This window comes from Daucus carota, chromosome 2 (assembly GCF_001625215.2).
Source record: "Daucus carota subsp. sativus chromosome 2, DH1 v3.0, whole genome shotgun sequence".
Taxonomy (NCBI): domain Eukaryota; kingdom Viridiplantae; phylum Streptophyta; class Magnoliopsida; order Apiales; family Apiaceae; genus Daucus; species Daucus carota.
Window position 1 is genome coordinate 28,373,525 of NC_030382.2, and position 25,512 is coordinate 28,399,036.

Here is a 25,512-nt window from a genome sequence, read left to right on the forward strand (position 1 = left end):
GGGTATAGGTGTGCTCGTATCCGGGATCATATATTATACGGGCCTAATTTTTCCGCCAGATTTGGATCTTTTTCAAAACGGATATGAGACATGTATCATATTTTCGAGTCGGATATAAGCCGAAACACCGGATAGTCCGTATTGATTTACAGGCCTAGATTTGAGAGTAGATAAAGAACTACCAGTAGTAGATAAGAGTTGACACAGTGCTGCTATTTAGAGTATATAATTTAAATTTGTGCATTGCTGCTGTATTATTATCTGTTAATCAAGTAGATCAGTTGAATGTTGCAGCTGAATCATCTAATTCCATCATGCTGACAGGTGATGGTTCCTTAGAATTAGAACTGACACGATAAAACTGCAATTAATCTAGTATAAGAATATGCACCATCCTATGGGTTTAGGTAACCATCTTTAGAGAAAAGGTCCAAAAATCATTATTTTAAGCCAAATTTCCGGATAAATGGCCCCCAATTGTTACTTCAAAACACGAATTGAAATTAGATTTTGAATTTTTTGAGAAAAACACGACTTGAAATTGTGTTTTCAGCTGAAAACACAACTTGAAGATACGTTTTGAACAAAAAACGCGATTTAAAGTTGCATTTTTGTTAACACAACACGAAGTTGCGTTTTGAAGTGATAGTTGGGACTTTTTTTCAAAAAATGATAATGTAGACCTTTGCTGTTAAATGGTGACATTTGGGGCAAAAGAAAAGAGTCCTTAGTTACTTATCCGAAAATTCTTTGGAGAGTATGTTTGGCTGTGTTAACCTTCAGAATTGCAGGTTGGAAAAAGTTTTAACAAGTTTCCTTTATTCATTATTTGAGGGCATTAACGTGTATATAGTGTGTATATGCTCCTGTGAGTTCAATTGGAATCCTGGCACGCGAATAAAGTCGAGGGACATGTTATGCATAAAGTTTTTGTTCGTTATCAATCGCTAATCAGGATGGCAAACGATGTGGGTAAATCTAAAATCTTTAAATTATACAAGTTCAACTAAGAATTATTTTCTTACAAGTTGAAAAGCTTATAAAAACAAAAAAAACTTGATGATCAGAAGTTAAAAAACAGACCAGATAAGCTCACTACATGTCCTTGACAATTAGAATCGATATTGCGTTATAATTTTAGGACAAAAGGCCCCAGGAGCACAATTTCAGTACATAAATGTCCCAATTATCACTTCACCAAAAGATGACCCTGCCTGTCACTCCATAACACTTGAAAGAGCGTTTACCAAAAACCTTGAAAACGTCACACAAAGTGACGTTTCCTACTTATATGTACAGACAAAACGTAACCACAAGTTAAATTACACTGTTGATTTATATATATATATATAATTTTAACATTAGTAAACATTTTAGGGTTCACATTTTGGTTTTTATTTAGAACCTAAACCCTAATTAATGCGAGACTTTAGACCCTAAAACCGAGGAACCAAATTAAAAAATTAATCTTAAAAATATTGATTAATAGTTTTTAATATTTTAGGGTTCATATTTGGATTTTAGAATAATTTATTTATCTTGAAATTATATTAATTTAAAAAAAAATTCAAAACTCAACTTTAAGTTGCGTTTTGGAGGTAAAACGCGGCTTAAAGCTGTGTTTTTGAAGCAAAACTGTATTTAAACTTATGTTGCAAGATTTTTTAGAAATTTAAAAAAAAATCAAAAATGGGTAAAACGTTGGCCTAAGCCACGTTTTATGTTTTGTAAATTGAAGGTAATGATGGAAACGTGAGACGCAGTTGCGTCATGCCTTTTCAGTTCGCTAAACGTGACACACAGTGACGTTTTGCTGAAAACGTTCGTTGAAGTGGCGTTTTGAAGTGCCCGTCAGGGTCATTATTTTGGATCGTGACTTTCAGGTCCATTTCACTAGAAATAGTGATTCTCGGGGCCGTCACCCAAGTATATGCATATCTCGGGCTGGGGATGCTGCTTTTGGTATATACAACAATACTAAACTGTCATAAACAGAGGCCTTTCTCTGTGATTTGTGACAGTTTCAACTTGAAGTACTAAGTGACAGTCATTGATCAGTAGACGACGTTCTTTTATCTTTTGGCATTCACGGTTACGTTAAAATTAATAAGAAACGTCAAACTTTATAATATAGCACTCCACAAATACATTACAGAACTCAATGAGTTACGGTGGATGCAAAACAGGAGTTGCATTCCTTGTTGAACTGAAAATGACAAAGCATATGAGATACATTTCCTCATAAGTTTATTTCTTACTCAGGCACATATATGGCCTCAGCGTTATTATATATATCGGTTTTTCCTCCGACTACTTCTCCATGCACCGGAGGTAAGCTTAGTTTACGCTGCACCGAAAAATATATTAGTCTGTCATGTGTACTAATGAACTAATCAAAAAAGCTATCAACAATCAGTGAAATAAACTTACGTATTACAGTCGAATTTACGATCAGCAGAGTAAATAAATGGAAGTCCACATTTCCCAGGAAGAGCGTCTATTTTTGGAATACGAGCATCTGGAGCAGGAACACCAGCTCTGTTTCTATTAGAACGATCCTGCACGCAACGACACAACTCAATCCTCTCTTCTCTAGTCTTGGCCGTATCACGGAATGCTTTTAATGAGTTGCAACACTCTGCAGATGGCTCCTGCTGTTCGCCCCTGTGAAACGGATCACAAAGTGCTTTTGTACGTTCTTGTAATGTTGTTCCGCATGTAAAAGCCTCCCCTTGCTCCACCATCATAAAAGCCCCCAAAATTGTTGCAAAAACCATCGTCAAGTACACAATCCTCGCCATTATTTTCTCAGGTATCTGTAGACTTCTTGCAATGTGCTATGTAGACAAATTGTGCAGAAATAGATTATGCAGGTAGTCGCATTTATAGGCATGTTGGAGAAGCACTAGAACAAAATTAGCAAATTTAACTAACAGTTAGGACACCTGGTGTGGTATGTTCACGGAAATGCCTAGGAACAATTTGATGCATGCATCTCTATTAATATGTCTAATTGCGTGGTTAAATGTTAGGCTTCATCTGAAAAACTACAAATTTTTATGTCCTAAGATGTGACATGACACCAGGCGCTTCTATCTGGTATGTAAATTAGTTGCCTAATTATCCTCTGCTTTTTGCCTGTTTTATTTAATTTGTAACTGCAACTCCCTCATCTCCCTGTTACACAATGTAAGATCACAGCACTCACAACCCGTTAGAAAAACGAGCCGAGCCGAGACAAATTATCCACAATTAAACCATGTTCAAATCCCGAGTTTGGCCAGTTGGATGAGTTAATTTATTTAATATTAATATTTTGTCAGATGTGATTAACACGAATGAAAATTAATATCACATCACACTACAAATTAAACATATGTTTGATTGTATAAGTCTAAATAATTTTCTTGCAACAAAAATAAGTTTAACGATACAAAAATCAGATGTGATGCAATGAAATGATCCTTGAAACTCTTATAATATTATTATATTCACTTTTGAAACTTTTGTGATTAAGAAAACTGCAAAGACAATTATTATGATGTAAATTAACTTTTACCTATAAGGCAATTGAGTATTTGTTAAATTTATAAATTAAAAAAATTCAAATTATTGAAATAAAATAACTTTATTACTAAATAAAGTTTATTACATATTAAAAAATTAAAAACTTCATAATAAAATGCAAATCACTAAAAAAACCAAAAAAGTTAGCATATCTGACTTCTACCTTTTGGCTTAAAACCCCGAAAAAAGCACTTATACTTCGTTTGCCAAACACCACCTAAATAATAGAAGCAACCTAAAGCGCTAAAAGAAGCATGAAAGAACTTAAAATAATAAGTGTTGCCAAACACCCACTTACTATCTCCTATTTTTCCTATATTAGTGTTGGAAATTTTTTTGGAGTATAACTTTGTACCTTACATAAAAAATAGTTTTCATATATATATATATATATATATATAGGTCAACAATATTCCAGAGAGTTACTCCTTATATGGAGTTACATAGTGCGCCATTGTAAATCATCAATTTTATTATAAATTCTATTATAGAATACATATAAAACGTGATTCTAATATACAATTCTATAAAATATACCTATTTTAAGTAATCTAACACTTAAAATTTGATTAAAAAAAGTATATTTTCAAAACTGATTCTACAACAGAATAATTCTGGATGATTATTATTCTGTTATAGAATCATGTCGAGATATTGCATAATTTTAGATGATCTTTGGAATAAAAAAATTTATAACTTCGTTTTCGGTTTAATAATTAAAATTTGAAATTATATTCCATAAAAAATATTATAGAATATATAGTATGTATATATTTATAATGTTGTGCTACGTAACTCCATATAAGAGGGTATGCTATGGAGTGCTACCCTGTATATATACAGTACTTACAAAATAAAGTAGCACATCACCAAAAAAATTACAAAAAAAGCATAAATTACATATCTTGTATTTCAATTACTTAGTTAAGTACTTCATATGAAGGTTGTAAAATATCTGATCCAGGATCCATAAAATTCTCATCTAAAATTTTGTAAAGCGTTATTTTTTATATTTAATTTTAAAAATTATTAAGTGAAATGTAAGTGAAAATAATTTGATCAGAGTGTATATAAATCATTGTAAGTCAGACCTTCAAGGGCTTAGAAAGATCATGCTTTAAAAAAAAAATGTTAAGCATTCCAATTATATCTACACATGTAGTACTGTAGTGATTATTAACAAACGGTTTTGACAGTGCTGAAGTGTGTGTCCCAAACAGCTAGCAGGGATCTGATTTTGATGATTTATGTGCTGTGTTGGAGTATTTGGCGGAGACGGAATGATTGGGTATGGAATCATGTAGCTACTTCACCTGTTGGAATGCGTTCACGAGCGTGCTGTATGTTTACCGAATGGCAACGATCAAGGGAAGATAACTCTGTACATAACACACAACAGCACACTGTGGTTCGATTTCGAACGTGGTGTAAACCAGCTGAAGGCTGGGTTAAAATAAACGTAGATGCAGCTTTTGTGCAGGGGACAGACCAGGTATGAGTTGGATGTGTTATTAGGGATGAAAAAGGTAACTTTCTTTTAGCCAGAAGTACTGTAGTGCGAGCGAGATTTCAGCCGAGAGAAGCAGAAGTTATGAGCCTCAAGGAAGCTTTAACTTGGACGAAAGAATGGAGTAGAAAGTGTCTGTTTGAATGTGATGCCAAGCTCCTAGCTAGTTGATGCAGTAAATGGCGGTCAGGGAAACACCTACTTTCATGCAATGGTCGAAAATTGCAGGGATATTCTTAAACACTTTGATGAAGTTTTAGTTACTTTTATCTTTAGGTCTGCGAATACGTAGCTCATGAATTAGCACGAGTTGCATATTCTATGTCAGGCTCTATACTGCTCCAGATTTCATCATTTTTACGATTGATTCTGAGAAGTATTAATGCAAGTGCGTTTATAAAAAAAACAAACAAACTTCTCCAAAACAATATTTCACAAATCTATATGGTATTTCGTCTATGGCCAATATATATGTAACCATATACCCACCAAACCCCAACCTAATTTGGTGCGTAAAAGCAATGTGAGATTAGGTGATATTTGAATTTAATTTTCAAACATGCATTTAATCAAGTAACTATATTTGCCAAAATCCAAACTGTATACATGTAAAACAAATTACAAATAATTAAAATAATATGATTGCTAGGTGAAAAAATAAAATTTAAATTTTAATATAATAGAAAAAACCTATTATGTCACAATAAATAAAAGGGGTGAAACAACAAACCAACAATTTTCCACAAGACAAACAAAAATTTGAAATACTCCTTAATCTTTTATTATCTAAGGGCCTTCTCCTTTTTGATATCTTTGTGCATTCTCAGAAACTTGAGATACCTTTCAAAGCGTTTGTCCGCAGCTTGCTCCTAAGTATTATAAAAAATCAAAATTGAGTTTATTATATGTATTGTAAATAAACATAGCAAAAAAGAGTGGGAAATGTCAAATAAAAAAGATAAAACAAGATGTATAAAAGCGCTAAGTCCAACAAGTCTAACCTGGCTAGGAGAGTTCTTGCAGTTATCACAAAAAATAATGCATGAACTCTTTGCATCAGTGTTGGTACAAGATGGATGGGACCTACAAGGAACATTAAAAGCACAATCAACGCAACACGAAAACTTCTATGGAAATTGAAATCACAAGGCATGCACGTTTAAGGAGATAATAGTTCTTAGTGAGTTAATCAACTTATAGTATAAAAAGGCTTTACCACACTTCTTATGAAAATATAGAAACTATTCAACATTCAACATCAGTAAATAAAAGAGTTGCATGTATGCACCTCAAGATTTCTTTTTCTGAAATGATGGAAATAAAAATAAAGCACATACTTTGATACATAAAAGAGCAATTTTTTTATTATAATAGATACCATACCTTGATTTGCATATCTGACAATGGACATACAGATCCGGATTATAAGGATTCCCGCAAATGCACAGCCTGCAATTAAGATTTAAGAATAGGCAAATTAGACACTTTGAAAAGAAAAATTTTGTAACTAAACACAAATAACAAGTAACTATATGAGTCGCATATCGCTTACCAATCAGCATCTTTGACATCAATCAATTTTTTCTTATAAGCATCATACTCAAATCGACTATAGTAATCGGAATCAGAACGCCGACCTTCAAGCTCCATATAATCATGGAAAGTGTGCACGGTACACTTTCCTATGATACAATCTAGACTTTGAGGATCAAAGTGGTTAGATAGAAACAATTCTTTTTTCCCGTGACAGTCTTTCTTCCAAAGGTCAGTGTCTTGGGGTCTGTAGTACCATCTTACTTCCACTTTTTTAGCCTTAGATTCTACAATCTGAGCAACATATGGTGGATCATCCGGATTAGAGGCCATCAGAAGCACACAATCTCCAACTACAGAACATCAAAAGTATAGACAATGTGAGAAATAGACAATACCATATTCAACAACTCATACAAAAAAGAAAGTGTGATTGTCATCCCCTAAACATCTATGTGTGGTAACTCACTAGGGGGTCATGTGTTTTTTTTTTTGCAATGCTTTTTGATGAACTTATATTAATGTAGTCCATTAAGATTGTTTTAAAAAAATCAAAAGTTTAAAAGTGTATAGTACATATCATGTTTAATCAAAATATTGTAAATTGTAATAATTTATTCATGTACCATACGATGAGACGAGGAAGGTAGAAAGAACAAAGATGAAATAGAAGAACATATCTGTCTAAATAGCAAAGAGGTATGTTGAGAAGAAAATTTGTAAATGGACATCCGCTGACAGACAAGCATAAAAGTGAGCATCAAGGGTTGAGCCTCAAAGTCAATCTCCTTGAGGGAACACTTCATGAGAAATAAGGACCTTGAGAATGAGTGTTGAAGGATGGTGGGCGTTATATAGAGTTTTATTCTATTTTAGTTCTCTTTACTACCTCCTAATGACTTTCTATAAAAAGCTCATAATAATATATAACATAATTATTAAGTTTTTTAAGATATATAACATATTTATTAGGCTTTTTAGAGAGATATTGTGTATTTTTTAGGGAGAAATGTAGATAGCTTCCAGTAAGAGATTGAGCAGGGATTCAAAGGATTTGTTTGAAAATTATAGAGATATTTTTAAGTTATAATTTCTAAACTCTAAGTTGTAGAGATATTTATTATTAGTGTGATTTCATTATTTTAGAGATGGGATGATGATAATCTAATTATCTAGGTAAGACCATATTTGGTGACTAGTACTAGGACAGACACAATATAAAAGCTAGTAAACTTACATTAGACAAAGTTAACGAAAAATTGAGTTTAACCACCATCAATCCCTCAAATGACCATCAATTACATGACTGTTATATGGTAGAGCTTATGAAATAAATAGATGATAATACCAATGAGGGAGAAATGAAATTGATGGAAAATAAACAATGAACTACATCCATTAAGTAAGTGTTACTCCCTCTGTTACATTCAATTCTATCCATACTTTAGTACTCGTGTAAAGTATATTTTTTATAATTCTTTTTTAAGATTTACTTCTTCCGGATAAAAAATTAAATATTAAATTTTTATTAGTTATAGAGCTATACGTCATAGTCTTGAAGAAGCATTAAAGTACGTGCTGCATCCACCAATGTATACAACTCAGAGGGACAGTGAGAGTATTAAACAAATGATGCCTCCCAGGCATCGTTTATTTAATACTCCCTCCGCCTCCTGAGTTGTATACATTTATTATATCATAACATGAGCAACAACACAAATAATAAAATCATAATTAAAACTACATAAATACATAGAGTTATTACCATTATAATGAGGACTATTATGTTTGCGTAGCTTCGATGGTGCAAGGGAGTTGATAGAGTAATGTGAAGAGATTCTTTTCTTACCCTTGGGATCCCTCACACCTTGTACATCTTTTCTTGTGCGGCTCATAACTGTAAAATATCAAAAGTAAATTTTAGCCCAATCTGTTGCAATTGGAAATCAAAAACGAAAACTCTGTATAAATTCGAAAACTAAAATTGGAATCAATTGCAAGAAACATGCGAGTACTTACTAATTATTATTTCAAACTAATTACCCGATTATACATGGACACACACCACTGTACCTTTAGATATTTACGACGGAGAAAACAGAATCTTGGGAGAAAGAGGATATATTTGGGGGGGGGGGGGGGGTGGTGTTATGATACTGGTGTATATGCATATTATTAGTCAATCTAATTACTCGATTATACATGGACACACACCACTTTACCTTAAATACGTCGGAGTGAGACTATTGGATCGTGAGAGAAAGAGGAAATATTAGGGAGGGGGTAGATTTTTCAATTGTTGAAGAGACTAAAAGTATATAGTCTTGTACTCATGAGGCGATAATATCTATGGGGCGATAAGATCTATGAGGCGACAATATCTATGAGGCGATAAAATCTAGGAATATTTGTCGGTGTGCGTCTACAGGAGATAAAGGTTCCCGATGGCCATGGAAATGTCTGTGTGCGTCTACACGAGATGCAGATGCATCTGTGTTTGTGGGAGCAATATGACGTGTCCAAGAATCTGTAAAAATAAAAATTACTTTTTGTAATTTTGGATATATGGGAAAATTTTCCAAAACTACATTTTTCAGTATATCACAAATAAAAACTACTTGCCTTAATAAATATCAAATCAGAATTTGAAATTTCTTTTTAATTATTTTGATACCCAAAAAGTCTTACTTTTCTTCCAAGCCCGTGACCATATTTTTGGAAAAGGTGTATATTAAAAAGAGAAAATATTTTTGATAAGTCGGTTTTTTCTCAAATCAACCCGTATAAATTGAGGTCAAACATTATAAATTTTAACATAAACAATTTTTTGTGCCTATTTATCTTCTCAATTTAATACAATAATGAGTTACACTATGCTGGATGCTTTGAATGGTGATAGAGATGATTGGCTGGTAAGAGCAAGAGTTTGTCGGGTGCACAAATTTATTTTATTCTAGAAATTTTAATTTTAAATCATTAATATAAATTTTTATAGGCCGCCGCAACACGCGGCTTCTCAACTAGTTACCTCTAAATATGAGTTAAAAGAATAAAAATATTATTTATAGAGTTTTATTATTGAATGTTACCACAATAAAGTAAAGATTATGACTTCTAATTTTTATGATAATATATTTAAATTTTATCAAGTTTATGTGCTATTTAGTTTTATATTATAAAGTTATTTTCTTTGTTTTAATTAAAAATAAATAGTTGATAAACTTGTTAAAATTTAAATATATTATCATAAATACTAGTTATCATAACCTTTTACTTGGTTATGGTACATTCAAGAATAATATTTAGAACTCTATAAAAAAATATTTTTACTCTCGAAGCACATATACTTGTTTGATATCTTTCATGACTTTAATGATATAAATGATATCCCGTTAAGACTCATGAATAGAGTGATATATGAGTTTGACTTCAGCATTTTAATATTTACTGAAGTACATTAATTTTGATGATACAAATGAAGGACATTTCATTTCTTTTTGATAAACAACCAGAAGTTTACTCTTATAATTTGCTAATTTGGAGACAACAGAAATTCAAATCAAATATGTATATAATTGTCGATGTTTGATTGGTGCACATTATATCACTATTCCCATTTCCAAGTAAATCCTATTATTTTGTGTGTAATGAAGGATTAGCTTTGTCCGCTAGAAAATTCATCTAAATTATAATTAATCAATATGTTGTGCATCAGGTTATGTTGGGAATTAGTTTTTGAGTCTACACGAATTCTAAATATATAATTAGTCACTAGAGGTGAATATGAAATCTCGTTAGGATTGTTCTTCTTTTTGGAAAATTATTTTCTTTTTATAGTTTGGTGATAATTTATGAATCTAGAGCCATAATGTACATATTCTTTATTGCATTTAATTTTTCGCAACAATGTTTCATAATTTACATACTTATACCGCTTTTGGACATTTGAAATTTTGGATTCTCGTTTAATGTCCCTAGCACGTTCTTTTCGCATTGCTTTATCATTTCTTTATAAAAAAAATTGCATTTCGCTAGAGGTTTTAGTCCTTACCTATGTGATATTGTTATGTGTGTGCATCATTGTTTTTATATGCAAAACTGGAGATTTCTAGACACTTCTTTAGGGCCCGATTCACTCGACTCTCTTCTTATGTGACATCATTTTGTGTATGTGCTAATATCGTATTTATATCAAAAATCTCAAGAGCTCCAGAAGCTTCTTTCTCCATAAAATTCTAGATACTTTAATGAGGCCGATTCACTCAACTCCGCTCATGTGATGACATCATTTTTTATATGTGCTAGTACTGTATTTAATATTTATATCAAAAATCTCAAAAGCTCTAGACACTTCCTTTTCCCCAGAATTCTAGACACTTCTTTAGCGACTGATTCACTCGACTCGACTCTTCTTATATGACATCATTTTGGGTATGTGCTAGTACTATATATATCAAAAATCACATGAGCTCTAGACAACTCCAAATACATCCTCCCAATTCACTAGATTCTTCTTATGCCCTTGTATTTAATCATATGTATGCGTGTTATGGTGCTCTTTACCATGCAATTTCGCCGAAGCGGATTGTATCTTACAAAATCCAAAGGAGATGAATAAGGTAGGTAGATTTCATGCATGGGTAAATATCATTGTATATCATCCTTTGTTCCAGATCAAGAGCCCGATAACACTATTGTAAGTACCGTAACAAATCTTCAAAGAGAAATGAAGAGGTTCAGATAAGAAATCACATTACATCAGTTACTTGAGAAATTTCAGATGGAATATCCTAATATTCCCAAGTAACTAATTTGATGTGTCGTATTGGATTTAACCTCTTATTTTTTTTTGATTGGCAAAAGTACTTCATAGTAATGTTTATCGGGTCTTGATCTGGAACAAGGGGTGATACAATGACTTGCATATGACACTGAGGGTGATATATAGTAATATCACCTACAAATAACTGATCAGTGTGTCCTCAATTATGCCTGAAAAGAGATGTCCAGGCGGACACTAGTCACACTGCTGCAGTCAGTTCTTATAATGATTTTTTTTCTAATCTTTGTAAAATGTATGACTTTGGGCATGTATTTGCATGTTAGTATATTGATAATATTGTGGTAGTTTTGTTTCTTTTGATGTGTATCCACCTATACTTTGATTACAGTATTAATGGTTATCAGAATAGCAGAGTCTAATAACTTTTTTGAATACTTTGGACATGGATGAATGATAAAAAAATGATCTAGTCGCTACATATAAGGTTTGTTGACTGTTTTAAATAAACATTAATAATTTTGTAAGGGAGACATGTTGCACCGCACATGTTTATATGAATTTTTATAGGGTTAAATATCAACTATGGGATAAACTGTGTCCAAAAAACTGAAGCAGGTCACGCATTGCAAATTTAACGGACTACGTCCAAAAAACTCAAATAGATCAATTTAATTTAATCATTTCGTTCAATTCGAAAGCCGTTGATTGATGATTAATTCGAGTTGAGTGACCTATTTGAATTTTTTGGACATATTCAATCACCTACCAGATATCAACAAATTGTAAGATACTGAAGACATAGATCAAAATATTTTTTGAGTTTAATATTTTAAAGATAACAAATTTATATCAAAATATAAGTAAAAATTAATTTTTGAATAGATATAAATCATCTTTATTAACTTTAATTTTTAAAATTATTTTTTGATTTTTGCTATTTTTTTAATTTTCAAATTTTTTTTAAAAATTCTATTTAAAATCAGATTCAGATCCGGATAGTATTCATATCGTGATACTATATCCGGATACGAATATGAATTTTCGGATCCGAATCAACATACATACAGATAAATATAAGATGGTAACTGACACAAAAAAGATTAATATAAAATAGATTAATATCAAAATTATCTGTTTTACAGCTTGACATTTTTGTGGGGTGACGGCCCTGAGAGTCACTATTTTTAGTGAAATGGACCTGAAAGTCACGATCCAGAATAATAACCTTGACTGGCACTCCAAAACGCCACTTTAACGAACGTTTTCAGCAAAACGTCACTGTGTGTCGCGTTTAGCAGACTGAAAAGGCAAGACGCAACTAAGTCTCACGTTTCCATCATTACCTTCAATTTACAAAACATAAAACGTGGCTTAGGCCAACGTTTTACCCATTTTTAATTTTTTTTAAAAATTCTAAAAAATCTTGCAACGTAAGTTTAAATACCGTTTTGCTTCAAAAACACAGCTTTAAGCTTCGTTTTACCTCTAAAACGCAACTTAAAGTTGAGTTTTGATTTTTTTTTCTTAAATTAATTTAATTTCAAGATAAATAAATTATTCTAAAATCCAAATATGAACCCTAAAATATTAAAAACTATTAATCAATATTTTTAAGATTAATTTTATATTTTGGTTCCTCGGCTTTAGGGCCAAACCCTAACCGTCAGTCAATTTAATTTAAAGTATAAATTAATCATTCTAAAACACAAACATAAACCCTGAATGTTAACGCTTTTTAATTAATTTTATTAAACCGGTTCCTCAGCTTCAGGGCCTTCGGCCCTAAAACCTCGCATTAGTTAGGGTTTAGCCTCGAAGTATTAGGGCCTAACGGCCCTAAACCCTCAATCCTAAACTCTAACCGTCGGTCATTTTAATTTACAGTATTAATTAATCATTCTAAAACCCAAAACAAAACCTAAACCCTAAATGTTAACGATTGTAAATTTATTTATTAGACCGGTTTCTCGGCTTTACGGTCTTCAGCCTTAAAGCCTCGCATTAATTAGGATTTAGGCTCGAGGGATTAGGGCATAACGGCCATAAACATCCATCCTAAACCCTAATCGTTTGCCAATTTAATTTAAAGTATGAATTAATCATTCTAAAACCCAAACATTAATTAGGGTTTAGGCTGGCCCTAAACCCTCAATCCTAAACCCCAACCGTCGGCCAATTTAATTTACAGTCTGATGAATTAGTCATTCTAAAACCCAAAACCAAACTTAAACCCTAAATGTTAACGACTGTAAATTTATTTATTCAACCGGTGCCTCGGCTTTAGGGCCTTCAGCCCTAAAGTCTCGCATTAGTTAGGGTTTAGGCTCGAGGGATTAGGGCCTAACGGCCCTAAACCCTCAATCCTAAACCCTAACTGTCGGCCATTAATATTTTTAAGATTAATTTTTTAGTTTGGTTCTTCGGCTTTAGGGTCTAAAGCCTCGCATTAATTAGGGTTTAGGCTCTAAATAAAAACTAAAATGTTAACTAATGTTAAGTTTTTTTATATATATAAATCAACAGTGTAACGTAAACTGTGGTTACGTTTTGTCTGTACAGATAAGTAGGAAACGTCACTTCGTGTGCGTGCGGGGGCGCGCTTTACCCAGACACATTGTCAATCATCTAATTGAAAAAGCTCCTCCTATTAGTTTTTTTAAAATTAGCTTTTTAGATCCAAAAAACTATTTCAATAAACTAACTACCAAACACTATCATTAGCTTTTCCATTTGGTCAAACATCTAATTTGATTCAAAAAGCTAATTTCATCTCAAAAAACTAACTTCCAAACACCCCCATTATACTCTTAACCATATTACACTCTTGACCAAACATATTCTCACCGTCCAGCTGCCAGAGTTATTTGACACGAGAGAATTATGAATGGAAAATTGGTAGTCATGTCCTACCGTTTATTTGATATACTAAGTAATGCATAACCAATCTCGTTTACCGAAAACTGTAATACTCGTTTTTATAAAGGAATTCCTTTAGTGTCCAATGTTTATTTCCTGTACGCCCAAATGGGCAGACTATAATTAAGCCTTTTTTTTCTCTTTATTTATTTTCCGCAATGTGACAATTTGACGAAATAATAACACACCACGTCACCAATTTTTAACGTCATATACAACAATACAACTGATAGTTTAACATAAAGCATTAGTAGTTGCAGAACATGGGACATGAACATGAGGTCTTTGGATGAGGCCATATACACATACAATACAAATTTCCATCAAAGTTATAAAGTCACACAATCAAATACGGAATTTGATTACAGAGGACTTAATCAGATGAACCTACCTTAGATTTATGTGTCGGAGATGAGAAGAGAGAAAAAAAAAAAAGGCCACAACAAAGAATATAGTTTCTCCAACTACTTAGACCAGGCAACGGTATCAATCTCTGCTTGGGCGCCTCTGTACAGTTCCAACCTCTTGGCCAGAGAGATACGCCGCTGCATTATTGCCGGATCCTCGTCTAACAATTTACCCAACTGCTTTGCCTGCAAATATATGATGTATAGTAAGCAACTTGGCATATCTCATCATGTTTTACTTGCAAGGTGAGTGAAGGATAAACTAAAAAATTTACCTCCTTTTTTCCCAATTCAGCGAAGAAATGGTCAAGTAAGCCACGCTTGGCCTCACGTACTTGACAATAAACAACAGACTTTGGGATGGAGTTCCTCAAACTTCCAAGCACCATATGGACATATGACAACACGTTGGAACCTAAGTTTGAAAGACGAGTATATAATTAAACAGTCAATATTACACTAACTGTCCTAAAGGAAAATCAGACAAGGAACACAAAACCTTGATTATAAGATTGTGCTCAAAACACATTATTAAGTATGATTCTCTGTGGACCATCATTCTTACCAATGCGACGAAGATATGAATCGTTATATCTATCAAAGATGGAATGTGTTGGATTTCCACCCTTCTCGACATCCTGCGGAAGCTTCCTAAAGAAATCAACAGTCAGGTAGCTACACTCCATTTCAACTAGCTGAAGAGTAGCTTTTTTGCTATCTAATTTCATCTTATCCAAGGATTCAATTGCAGCATTTGAAACCTCCACTCTCAGAGAGGGATATTGCTTCAGCTCCTGCAAAAGACAAGCAGTAATACTGAGATTCAGGACTAGGTAATATGGATAGATGTGAGCATGGATATTAGATGTATTAACAAAAACAATTAAAGCTAGAACTTGGGTGAATTAACTACAGAAAACCCACAACCCTAAGGTTTCCCAACCATAGAAGGGAGGAAACACCATGGAATGCAAGTATGCATACCATAAAAGACTCAATCAATTAAAAATATCTTCAAAAATCAAGTCAAATATGTATGTAGGGATTACATCAATATATATATATAGAGAATATAATACCTAATTACATAACCTGAAGGACTAAGGCCAGTAAAAACTGGCACTTCTATAAATAAACTCCGAACCCCACATATAAAACAAATAGATAGACACATATATTTCTACACTTAAAAATATAACAATTAATAACAAGTATAGGGTTCTTTATTGTTCTTTTCTCTAAGGATGTTCATTTTGGAGAATATATATATATATAGAGGCCTGGGAGGAAGTAGAGAAAAACAGTCATGTGTTAGACACAGTACGAGGTGGCAGTCTAGTAATTTTCTGATTGTAAATAATATGGAAAATGTGCCATCAAATATTACATCAGCCAAATTCCCTGTTTACATAGATTACTGCATCCAAGAGATCAGGCATCTAGAATAAGGCATGAAAAGCAAGTCTCTATCCAACTTTAGTGTTCCTCGGCACAAATTAGTTAAAGGTAAGTTTTGGCCAAAATACAAAGTTATAGTTGATAAAGATAAGTTTTTTGGCCCAAACACAAAGTTCGAGTTAATATTTATAGATAATGAACCGTTAAATTTAGTGGGGACTACAAATTCTAAAAGTGCACTTTCATTCCAAAGCTCACACCCAAACTCCCAAGTGCACGATGTCTGAAATCTAATAATCCCATGTAAGAAGCAATAAGCAAAATATTCTAATCACTCAAGAAAGACTAATGTGAAATAGTCTTTGATACTAACCATTGTTTCATTGATTGACTTGTGAACCAGGTCTTTTAGTATAGCATGAACCTGAAAACATAATAACGAAATATCAACATAAGCAACTTGCAAGCATATTGCCGGTGTCATAAAATGTGTCTTAAACTATTACTTGCAATTAGCATACATAAGAAACAACACAAGACTATCAAATCTGAACACATTCTCAAATATTTTATGCATGAACATATATTCAAGAAAAAGTATGAGACCTTACGAGCCATTTATGCCAAGTATACTAGTACCTTTGTATGGAAAAAGAGCCTCTTCTCTATGCATTTATTAATTATTAATTAAATATAGAGAAAAATTCAGCACAAGGATTCTCAACTCAAAAAATAGTATTAACAGACTGCTGCTCGATAACTATTAATCAAATTTTGTATATGACTATGATGGAAACTTATCCATAATCTTCAGCATATATGAAACCCTTATGTGCAATAAAGGGAGTATAATTACGAAGGAAAAGGGAAACTCGAGAAGAACTCTTGGTGAGGAAACACATAAAACATGACACTAATAACCTCAATTATTTATGATTAATTACTGCATTCATCATGGAATGTACGTATTGGAAAACACAATGAAATGATTAAGAGATACATAATTACTAAACTATCAATAGAGAATGACACCGAGATGGCATATTTTAAGCAGATTGTCTAGAAAGACTTGATTCTTACCGCATCAACAGCTGCCTCTGCAGGGCCTTTGATGGTTACTAAGGTAGATTCAATGAGACGGCGGTACCCTTGTTCAGGAGCAATTAAATGAGGTTGATAACCATCAGCCTCGGTTATGAGTTTTCTCACATTTTCCATGGAAAGCTGCTTGTCAAACTGTAACCTTTTCAAAGCAGCTGGAAGTTGATTATCAAAAACATTATACACTTTATCACCGCCTGGCCGACTGCATCAATTATAAATATTTTGAGTTGGAAAGTGACAAATTAACCAAAAATGTTAGAAATATTAGTGTACGTAACTACTTCACCAAACATACATGCCATCAAGATGTTCTTTAAATATTTGATCGAAACTTCGACAGATCTCCATAATCATGTATAATTTTCCCTGCAATAAGTAGTGAAATACATATAAACCACTAATACTTCAAGAGGCAGACACCAGCAAGTAGTGTATACATTTTAACCCTACAAATCCTATATTACAAATGAAAGTACTTGATCTCATTATATAAAAGAATCACAGCACAGAGCTATAGTTTCCAAGCACAAAAAAACTCAAGTAGGTAACTGCAGCTTCTATTTAATTAATAAGTAATCTTCTCCCTCTGGGTAAGAGGTATACTTACTCCAGCATCCATAGCAACTGGCTTCCCAAGACGGCTCAATTCTGTTTCAAGTTCAATTATAGTTTTATTAATCAAAGACTGGAGACCTGGTATTCGGGACTTGATGACAGCTTCCAAATGCTGAAACAGTCGTGCAAATACATTATCAAACAGATGATTCATTGTAAAGCATCAGACATCAGGACCAATTTAAAGAAAACAAAACAAAAAACAGAAACCCAACTTCATAAACACACAATTAAATACACCAAACATCATAGACAACATTATAATATTAGACAATATATATATAGGGTCATGTTCTACTTAGAATCCTTAGCCTAAGAACCATTAGCCTTATTTCTAGTATTATTAGGTTCTGCAGCAGAAGTGCACATGCAAAACATGTCGTGTTTCTGTATTATATATTGAAATTATTTTTGAGCATACACAACAATGCAAAAAAACATGTATTTAGATTTAGATCCTGAAAATTTATATAAAATTCAGGGTTCTGCTGCAGAACCTTACTGGTTCTATGGTTCTATCTTAGGGATTGGTTCTCTCTTGAGCGCGACCCTATATATTAAAATATATATATATATATATATATATATATAATAAAAAAAACAACTTACCTTAGAAAGCACTTTTCCTAGATGTTCAGAGCCCATCCTGTGCGCAAGATGTCTGTATTCTGGGGAATTAGCAAAATACTCGCGTTCTTTCCGGCGAGCAGCAATCATGTCGACACTTTTATTAATATCAGCTTGAGATCGATTAACAACACCAATCCAAGGAAACTGTAGCTTATATGATTTTCCTTCCAAGATCTGAAAAATCCAGTCGACAGATTAAAGACAATAAGTGTACAAATTGAGGCCATCAATATGATAATGATATCAAACACTGGATGGACCTAAACATCTAGGTTCCTCAAAATAATTTTGTTAGACATTAATAGAAGTTGTATTCAGAAGATCATTACTTAGTGATCATAATAAGAAAACTTCCAGTTTAGTATGAATGTGAGTTGTTGGTTGGAACATATTATTAACGAAAGTTGTATTCAGAAGATAGTACTTTCTGGATGATTATAATAAGAAAACTTCCAGTTTAGCATCAATGTGAGATGTTAGTTGGAACATATCATTAAGCAAGCACAGATTATAAACTTATCGTTCTTATAAGAGATGATAATAAAATATATACAAACATTTTCGAGTCTAATGTGTATAACATTGGCTTCATTAAGCAAATACTCCTGTCCCATATAACTGGTTTGATTGGAATTTTTTGGTCACATTGACTAGTATGATTCAATATAAAATGTAATCATTTCATATATTTATAAATTGGAAATACAACTTTATAAAAATGTACTGTTCATTATAATGCATTTTAAAAAAATTAACACTAATCATAAAATACATAATTTGCACTATAAAATTGGTTTTCAACAGAGAAAAGGCCAAATAAGCCAAAACATTGGGACAGATGGAGTCATATTATCAAAAGATAACATTGGTTCACAAAAAACAAAAGCAACTTGCCTCCACTGCATCAGTACCCTTGTCCATTAGATCAACCTTTGTCAAAACACCAAATGTTCTCTCCCCTAATACAAATCGAACACATTTCATCTAGTCAATAGAGCCGAACCAAAAGGTATTAATAATCATCAGAATGTGCAAATGAAATATGTAATTTGCTATAAAGGCCAAAACTGTCAAGTATTGCCTAAAGATTGATATTGGATAGTATTGAGTTTTATAAATAGATTTAATTTTATTTAGTTTGTTAGCTCAAGGCAGGAAAAGTAGTTACAGTTTAATCAATGTTTTGACCTGTATATAAACAATCTGCTTGTTCAGTTAGAAGGTAAGAACTAAGAACTTTGTTTTACAATTCTTTCCAACGTAATCAATACAAACAGATATTCTATGTCTATATCTTTTTGTTCACAATTCAAGTTGATGGATCCAGATTGAGCAGTGATTTGAGTTTCTTGAGGTTCTTCATGGTATCACAGCATCAAGGTGAAGACTCAATCATGATACATTAGTTTTTCGGCATAGATCTTCGTATATTTCATTGTTTTTTGTGAAGAACTCTAGTTCTAGATTTGTTCTTCACCGCGATAGCGATTTCCTTGATACATAGTTGGTACTGTATTTTTTTCTTGATCGAACAATTTTTTCATCGTTTTGTTTATGTTTCTCGATTGATTCCTATTTTTGCAAATTACAGACCTAAGTTTCTCGAAATCATCAATTGAAACCCTAATTTCTGGTAAGATACTCATGACTGGCCCTCAAAACACATAAGATTCTTATAACCAAGCCAACATCTGATTTATCTAAGTATGGAACCTATATCAATAATACTCCCTTCATCCCGAACATTTCTTTACACTTTCCTTTTTGAGATGTCCCATCCAATTCTTTACATTTAAAAACTTGGCAAATATAGTGAACTTTTACAATATAAAAATCAACTACTCTCACTACTTTTCTCCACTATACTTACTTTATACATAAAATATCAACCGGTCCCATCACTTTTCTTACTTTACTTATTTTCTTAACCTCCGTGCCCAACCCAAATGTAAACATTTGGGTGGGACGGAGGGAGTACCAATCATCTAAGGGATACTAAATAACAACAGCAGGTAATATCTTTTACATCTGATTCCCCAGTCATGTGGTCCAAAGCAATCTCCAAGGGAGCGGTTTGAAAGATTTAAACAAGTGATGAAGAAGGATAAATACAAACAGGCTCAAACATATGATATTTTATTCTTCAATATTCACACGATAATAAGATAACTATCCTCATCTATGTTGATGACACTAATAACATGTGATGATTCTGTACAGCAAGAAAAACTTAAAGGTGTATTTTCCCAAGAGTTAAAAGTAAAATATCTCAGTCCAATGAAGTATTCTTAGGAATGGTGGTTGCAAGAAGAAAACAAGGTATTGTGCTGTTTCAGAGGAAATATATTCTGGATATTCTAAAGAAACCAGAATGAGCGGTTATAAACCTGTGGCAACACCAGTCAAACCAAAAGGCAAGTTCAAAAAAGTCACAAAAGAAAAACCAGTTGATAAAGGAATGTATTAACGACTAGTGGGCAAACTGATCTACCTATACGAGGCATGAGATTACATACGCTGTGAGTCTTAGTACTCAGTATATGCATAATCCTATAGAGGAAAACTTGGAACCGTGTACAAAATTTTGCGCTATCTAAAGAAAACACCAGGGGCTGGATTGTTGTTTAGAAAGAATGAAAAACATATTGTTGAAGGCTTCACAGATGTGGACTTGCACCTGGGGAGGATCATTTGAAAATAGAAGATCAACAACTGGGTATTACTCTAAAGTTTTGGCAACCGGGTCAATTGGAGGAGTAAGAAACAATCGGTAGTAGTTCGAATTACTGAATTGGTGCTGAAGCTGAACTTAGAGCTCTTGCTCGAGGAGTTTGTGATTTAATCTGGATTAAGCACAAACTTAAGAAATTAAAGATTCATAAAGTAACCCACTATAATTGTTCTGCACCGACAAATTAACAATCAACATAGCAGAAAATCCGGTTCACATGACAGAACCAAGCATATAAAAATAGACAGACACTTCATCAAAGAAAAAGTTCGAAGAAAAGGAATTATGTGTTGTGTACATTCCCAGCAAGCAACAACAGGCTGATATCATGACTAAAGTCTATCCACAGAAAGTTTTAATAAGTTGGTTTGAAAGACATGTGAAATCTCTATGCACCAGCTTGAGGGGGATATTAGCTGCTGTTTTTATTCAGAATCAGGTTGTATAATTGATATAGTTTCCATTATAAATTAGATGCTGGCTTGGTTATTTAAAATCATCAGGTGTTAATACTATATATTTAGCACTTAATAACATATATTCTCTTGTCTATGCATGGCCTATATAAAAGCTTCATTTTCATAAATATTTGGCTGGAAGGACTAGATTTAAAGATTTCCATCCCTACAATCAATTTTTAGAGTGATAATACTCCTGAGCATCAGGTTTCTCAGGAACGCAAAAAATATTTAAAGATTGATTGTCACTTAATTCACGACTATGTTACTTCAGTTCTGGGTTTCTCCGAATCTTTCACATTCATACATCCTTGCAACTTGCTGATGTATTGACTAAACCTTTATCTGTTGCTCAACACAATGAGTTGTGCCTTAAGCTTGGCCTTCAGTTTGATCCTTCTTGACATCCAGCTTGAGGGGGGTATTGCGTACTGTAAATGGCTTTTATTTTATTTAGTTTGTTAGCTTTAGGCGGGAAAGTTAATTTATTCAATGTTTTGATTTGTATATAAACGATTTGTGTTAGAAGGTAAGAACTTCATTTAACAATTTTTCTCAACATAATCAATGAACACAAATATTTTGTATCTATCTTCTTGTTTACAGTTCGAGTTAATGGGATTCAGATTGAGCAGAGTTTTCAATATCTTCAAATAGGCGTCCAGCTCACCTTGACTATAATAGGATAGGCCATCTGTTATGGATTTTAGGTGATCATGGGCGTCACTGGACACCTAGGGAATAGGGATCCATTAGGTGTCAGCTATATATTGATAACTTTCCCCAACTATTATATTGTGTTGCTTATTTTAGTTGCAATGTACCTTTCAGCTATATATTGACTATAATTGTTGCTTATTTGGTGTTATTTTTCTGGCTACGTTATTGAAGACATAGATACTTTACCTTTGGGATCTACTTCACGAGACATTTTGATTGCATCAGAGGTAGCAAGATCTTGGTTAGCAGGAGAAACTGCTAGAATGATACAGTTGGGCTGCATAATTGAAAATGTTGAACTGTTAATATTTTACACGGGAATAAATACCCGTGATGCCACAAACGCACTAATTAAAGAACAAATGCGCACTATAGCAAGCTTAAAATAAGTTTGACATTGCAGCCCTGGATTCTTACACACAGACACATGTATGGAGGGAAGAAGATCATAATATCCCATAATAGACAGTCATCTTGAAGGTTCTGGCTGTGTCCACCGACTGCTAAACCATAGTAATTGAGGTGCATATTTTATGATACAAGAATAGAAAATAACTCATGATTCGAATGGTAACTTACCTTCTCAATATATGAGCGAACCATGTTCTCAATTTCCTGCACTATACTCTCAGCTTGGCCATCTACAGGGACAAATTAGTATAATCAAAATGAATCAGCATCAAGAAGTGGAAAGAATAATATAAGTGGGCAAGGAGATAACATTAAGTATATATGGATCAGTCAAAACAAGAATATTTTTTAAATATAAAACAAGAGCTACGAGATACTAAAACTCACCAATAGCTACCTTTGTAAGCCCGGGAAGGTCGATCAATGTCAAGTTTACAACTGTCATTCCCACAACACACAGGTAAGATATATTGCAGTTACTACTTTTACATGCAATTGACATGTACAGAGATGTATAAGATACTGGCATATACTAATCCAGAAAATATTCAAATAAAAGATGTTCAAAGGTAAACCATCTCTTCTTTCATTTATAACTATGGATGCCATCACCATCATATTTATGGCAGGATTCATCTAATAAGACACTGCACTGAACAGATAAAATGCATTGTTCTAAAAACTTGTATTACACTGGCAGAGTAACATCTAAACTTCAAACCTAGCAACCTACTAAGTGCTAACATAAGTTAATCACGAACATCCAAGGAACGTCACTCGTACAAATTATTAGAGCTTGAAAAATCCAAAAATACTAGGTTAGAGATGCTATTTACCATTGGGCGAATAGATGCTGAGATATATCGGTACAGTAGATATAGCTTTAGATCTTCCAGTCTCTCGATCAGTCTCGTCAGAAATCTCCTTCCTAACAGCAGCTGCACAAGATACAACAGAATCAGCAACTGAGCAAGGACAAAGATACATCATATTTGTAAGGAACAGTATGTATATATAATATAAGTTATGTGGCTATGTGCTACTAATCATTCCGTAACATATATACCAAAATCGGTGTATTTCCTTTTGGGCTGGTGTGCAAATTCCGCATATTCTCTTCCTTCTTCAAGTCTGTGCAGCTGTAGGACAAGAGGACGCCGGGTGACAATTCCTGCATTCAAACAGTACAAGATTCTAGTTGATAGGTTGCACATATTGTTCAACTGAGTGTTTATATACAAATTAAGTATGTAATTAGTTTTTACAAATTAAGTTAATGAAGCTGGTTACCAGATCCACGAGGAAGAAAGTCCTTTCCAACAACACTCTCCAGAACAGAAGACTTTCCAGAACTCTAAAAGCATTAAAAGAGGTGTATCAATTCAAACACCTATCAAAGCACTCGGAAAATCACAATTTTCCATTAACACGGCAATTGGAGTCACATTTTTGCGACATCTCCACTCCTATTAGCTACGGATCCTAAATCACACTCAAACCGGCTTCTCGAATCTAATTAGATCTCCATATGTTTTTCTCGCAATTACTACATTTTCACAGTTGGCACATTTCAAAATTCCTAGTGACTTGCCTGATTCAAATTTCTCGACTAGGAACCGAATTGAAAACACGCAGACAACTCATTATTTCACTCAGGCGATACAAATAAAACTCGAAAAGGTGAATGACACTAATCCAATCAAATCAGCATTGATTTAATAACTAAACTAACTGAAATTACCGAAAAATAAAAGCAATAAGCGAGTTAAGAAAGTAAAAGAAAGAGTGTAAACCTGGCCACCGACGACGGCGATTGAAGGTAACGCGTCCCAGAGAGTAGGCAACGCGCTTTCTTCGCCGTAATCGCCGAGAGCAGTACAAGCTCTTTGTAATCTGTTCACTAGAGATATCAGATTCTCCATGTCGATTGGTGGGATCTGTACGGAGAAGAATTTGACTCTGTTTGGACTGTAATTAATACGCCGCCACCGTTTTTGCAGTTCAATCTGGGGGTCCGTTTCAATTCGGAGGCCCGATTCTGTAGCTTTTTACTGTACTACTTTGCTTTGCTTCGCTTGCTATAATTTCAAATTCAAATCCCAGTGCAGCTGCCCAACTTTTTCGTTTCAAATTTTTGTCCCTGTTTCAAATTTTTGTCCCTACCTCTTCGGGGTCTTCATCCCAAATAACCGAAATTGGGGTGATAATGGCCCAAATATCAAAAAACTCGATAAATGGCTGGTATAGCGTTTTTGTTTTATTAACGAAAACGCTACATCATGTAGCGTTTTTTTTTTAAACTAAAAACGCTACTGCAAGTAGCGTCTAAACTTTATCCTTTTATTTAACACAAAAAAGGCTCCTCCCAATGACGTTTTGGAGTATTGGCAAGTTGGTCAGGGTGGATACTGAAAACACAAGACGTTACTTTAAATAACGTTTAGACCAATTTTGCTTTTTTTTCTAATTCTATTTCTTAAAGTTGAGAATGAACATTATTTTTTGTTTTATTGATCTATTTTTTTTCTAGTTTATAAAATAAAAAATGCTATACAAAAATATTTTTAATTTTCAAATATAAATTAATCATTCTACAACCCAAATCAAAACTCTAAAGGTTAACGATGTTAAAGTAATTTATTCCGCCGGTTTCTCGGCTTTAGGGCCTTCGGCCCTGCAGCCTCGCATTAATTACGATTTAGGCTCAAGGGAGTAGGGCCTACCGGCCCTAC

At 33.3% G+C, this 25,512-nt stretch overlaps 2 protein-coding genes and 1 non-coding gene across 3 annotated transcripts; all 3 read right to left on the reverse strand.

The window, feature by feature from the left end:
• Positions 1 to 2,103: 2,103 nt before the first annotated feature.
• Positions 2,104 to 2,858, reverse strand: LOC108208508 (uncharacterized). The gene is made up of 2 exons (XR_010288446.1): positions 2,431 to 2,858; positions 2,104 to 2,347 (listed from the first exon to the last, which is right to left on the reverse strand). It is a non-coding gene; the product is annotated as an uncharacterized LOC108208508 (transcript).
• A 2,998-nt stretch (positions 2,859 to 5,856) lies between these two features.
• Positions 5,857 to 8,502, reverse strand: LOC108207294 (chromatin remodeling protein SHL-like). The gene is made up of 5 exons (XM_017377752.2): positions 8,373 to 8,502; positions 6,627 to 6,960; positions 6,458 to 6,523; positions 6,076 to 6,157; positions 5,857 to 5,943 (listed from the first exon to the last, which is right to left on the reverse strand). Exons 1-5 carry the CDS (start codon positions 8,500 to 8,502, stop codon positions 5,857 to 5,859), a joined length of 699 nt encoding a protein of 232 aa, XP_017233241.2.
• A 6,081-nt stretch (positions 8,503 to 14,583) lies between these two features.
• On the reverse strand, positions 14,584 to 24,966 carry LOC108205721 (phragmoplastin DRP1A). The gene is made up of 16 exons (XM_064087067.1): positions 24,574 to 24,966; positions 24,071 to 24,134; positions 23,847 to 23,951; positions 23,617 to 23,718; positions 23,168 to 23,218; positions 22,949 to 23,010; positions 22,556 to 22,646; positions 19,355 to 19,419; positions 18,440 to 18,634; positions 17,823 to 17,942; positions 17,511 to 17,581; positions 17,192 to 17,417; positions 16,485 to 16,535; positions 15,279 to 15,507; positions 14,989 to 15,128; positions 14,584 to 14,899 (listed from the first exon to the last, which is right to left on the reverse strand). The coding sequence occupies exons 1-16, from the start codon at positions 24,700 to 24,702 to the stop codon at positions 14,771 to 14,773; spliced, it is 1,830 nt and encodes a 609-aa protein (XP_063943137.1). The 5' UTR covers positions 24,703 to 24,966; the 3' UTR covers positions 14,584 to 14,770.
• Positions 24,967 to 25,512: the final 546 nt, after the last annotated feature.

Coding starts and splice junctions, on each gene's coding strand:
- LOC108205721 (XM_064087067.1), bottom strand. CDS start 24,702: ATGGAGAATCTGATATCTCTAGTGAACAGATTACAAAGAGCTTGTACT. Junction 24,135..24,573: donor TCGCCGTCGTCGGTGGCCAG/GTTTACACTCTT, acceptor TAATGCTTTTAG/AGTTCTGGAAAGTCTTCTGT. Junction 16,536..17,191: donor CAGAGGCAGCTGTTGATGCG/GTAAGAATCAAG, acceptor TTATGTTTTCAG/GTTCATGCTATACTAAAAGA.
- LOC108207294 (XM_017377752.2), bottom strand. CDS start 8,502: ATGAGCCGCACAAGAAAAGATGTACAAGGTGTGAGGGATCCCAAGGGT. Junction 6,158..6,457: donor TGTCAGATATGCAAATCAAG/GTATGGTATCTA, acceptor TGTTCCTTGTAG/GTCCCATCCATCTTGTACCA. Junction 5,944..6,075: donor GCAAGAACTCTCCTAGCCAG/GTTAGACTTGTT, acceptor TATAATACTTAG/GAGCAAGCTGCGGACAAACG.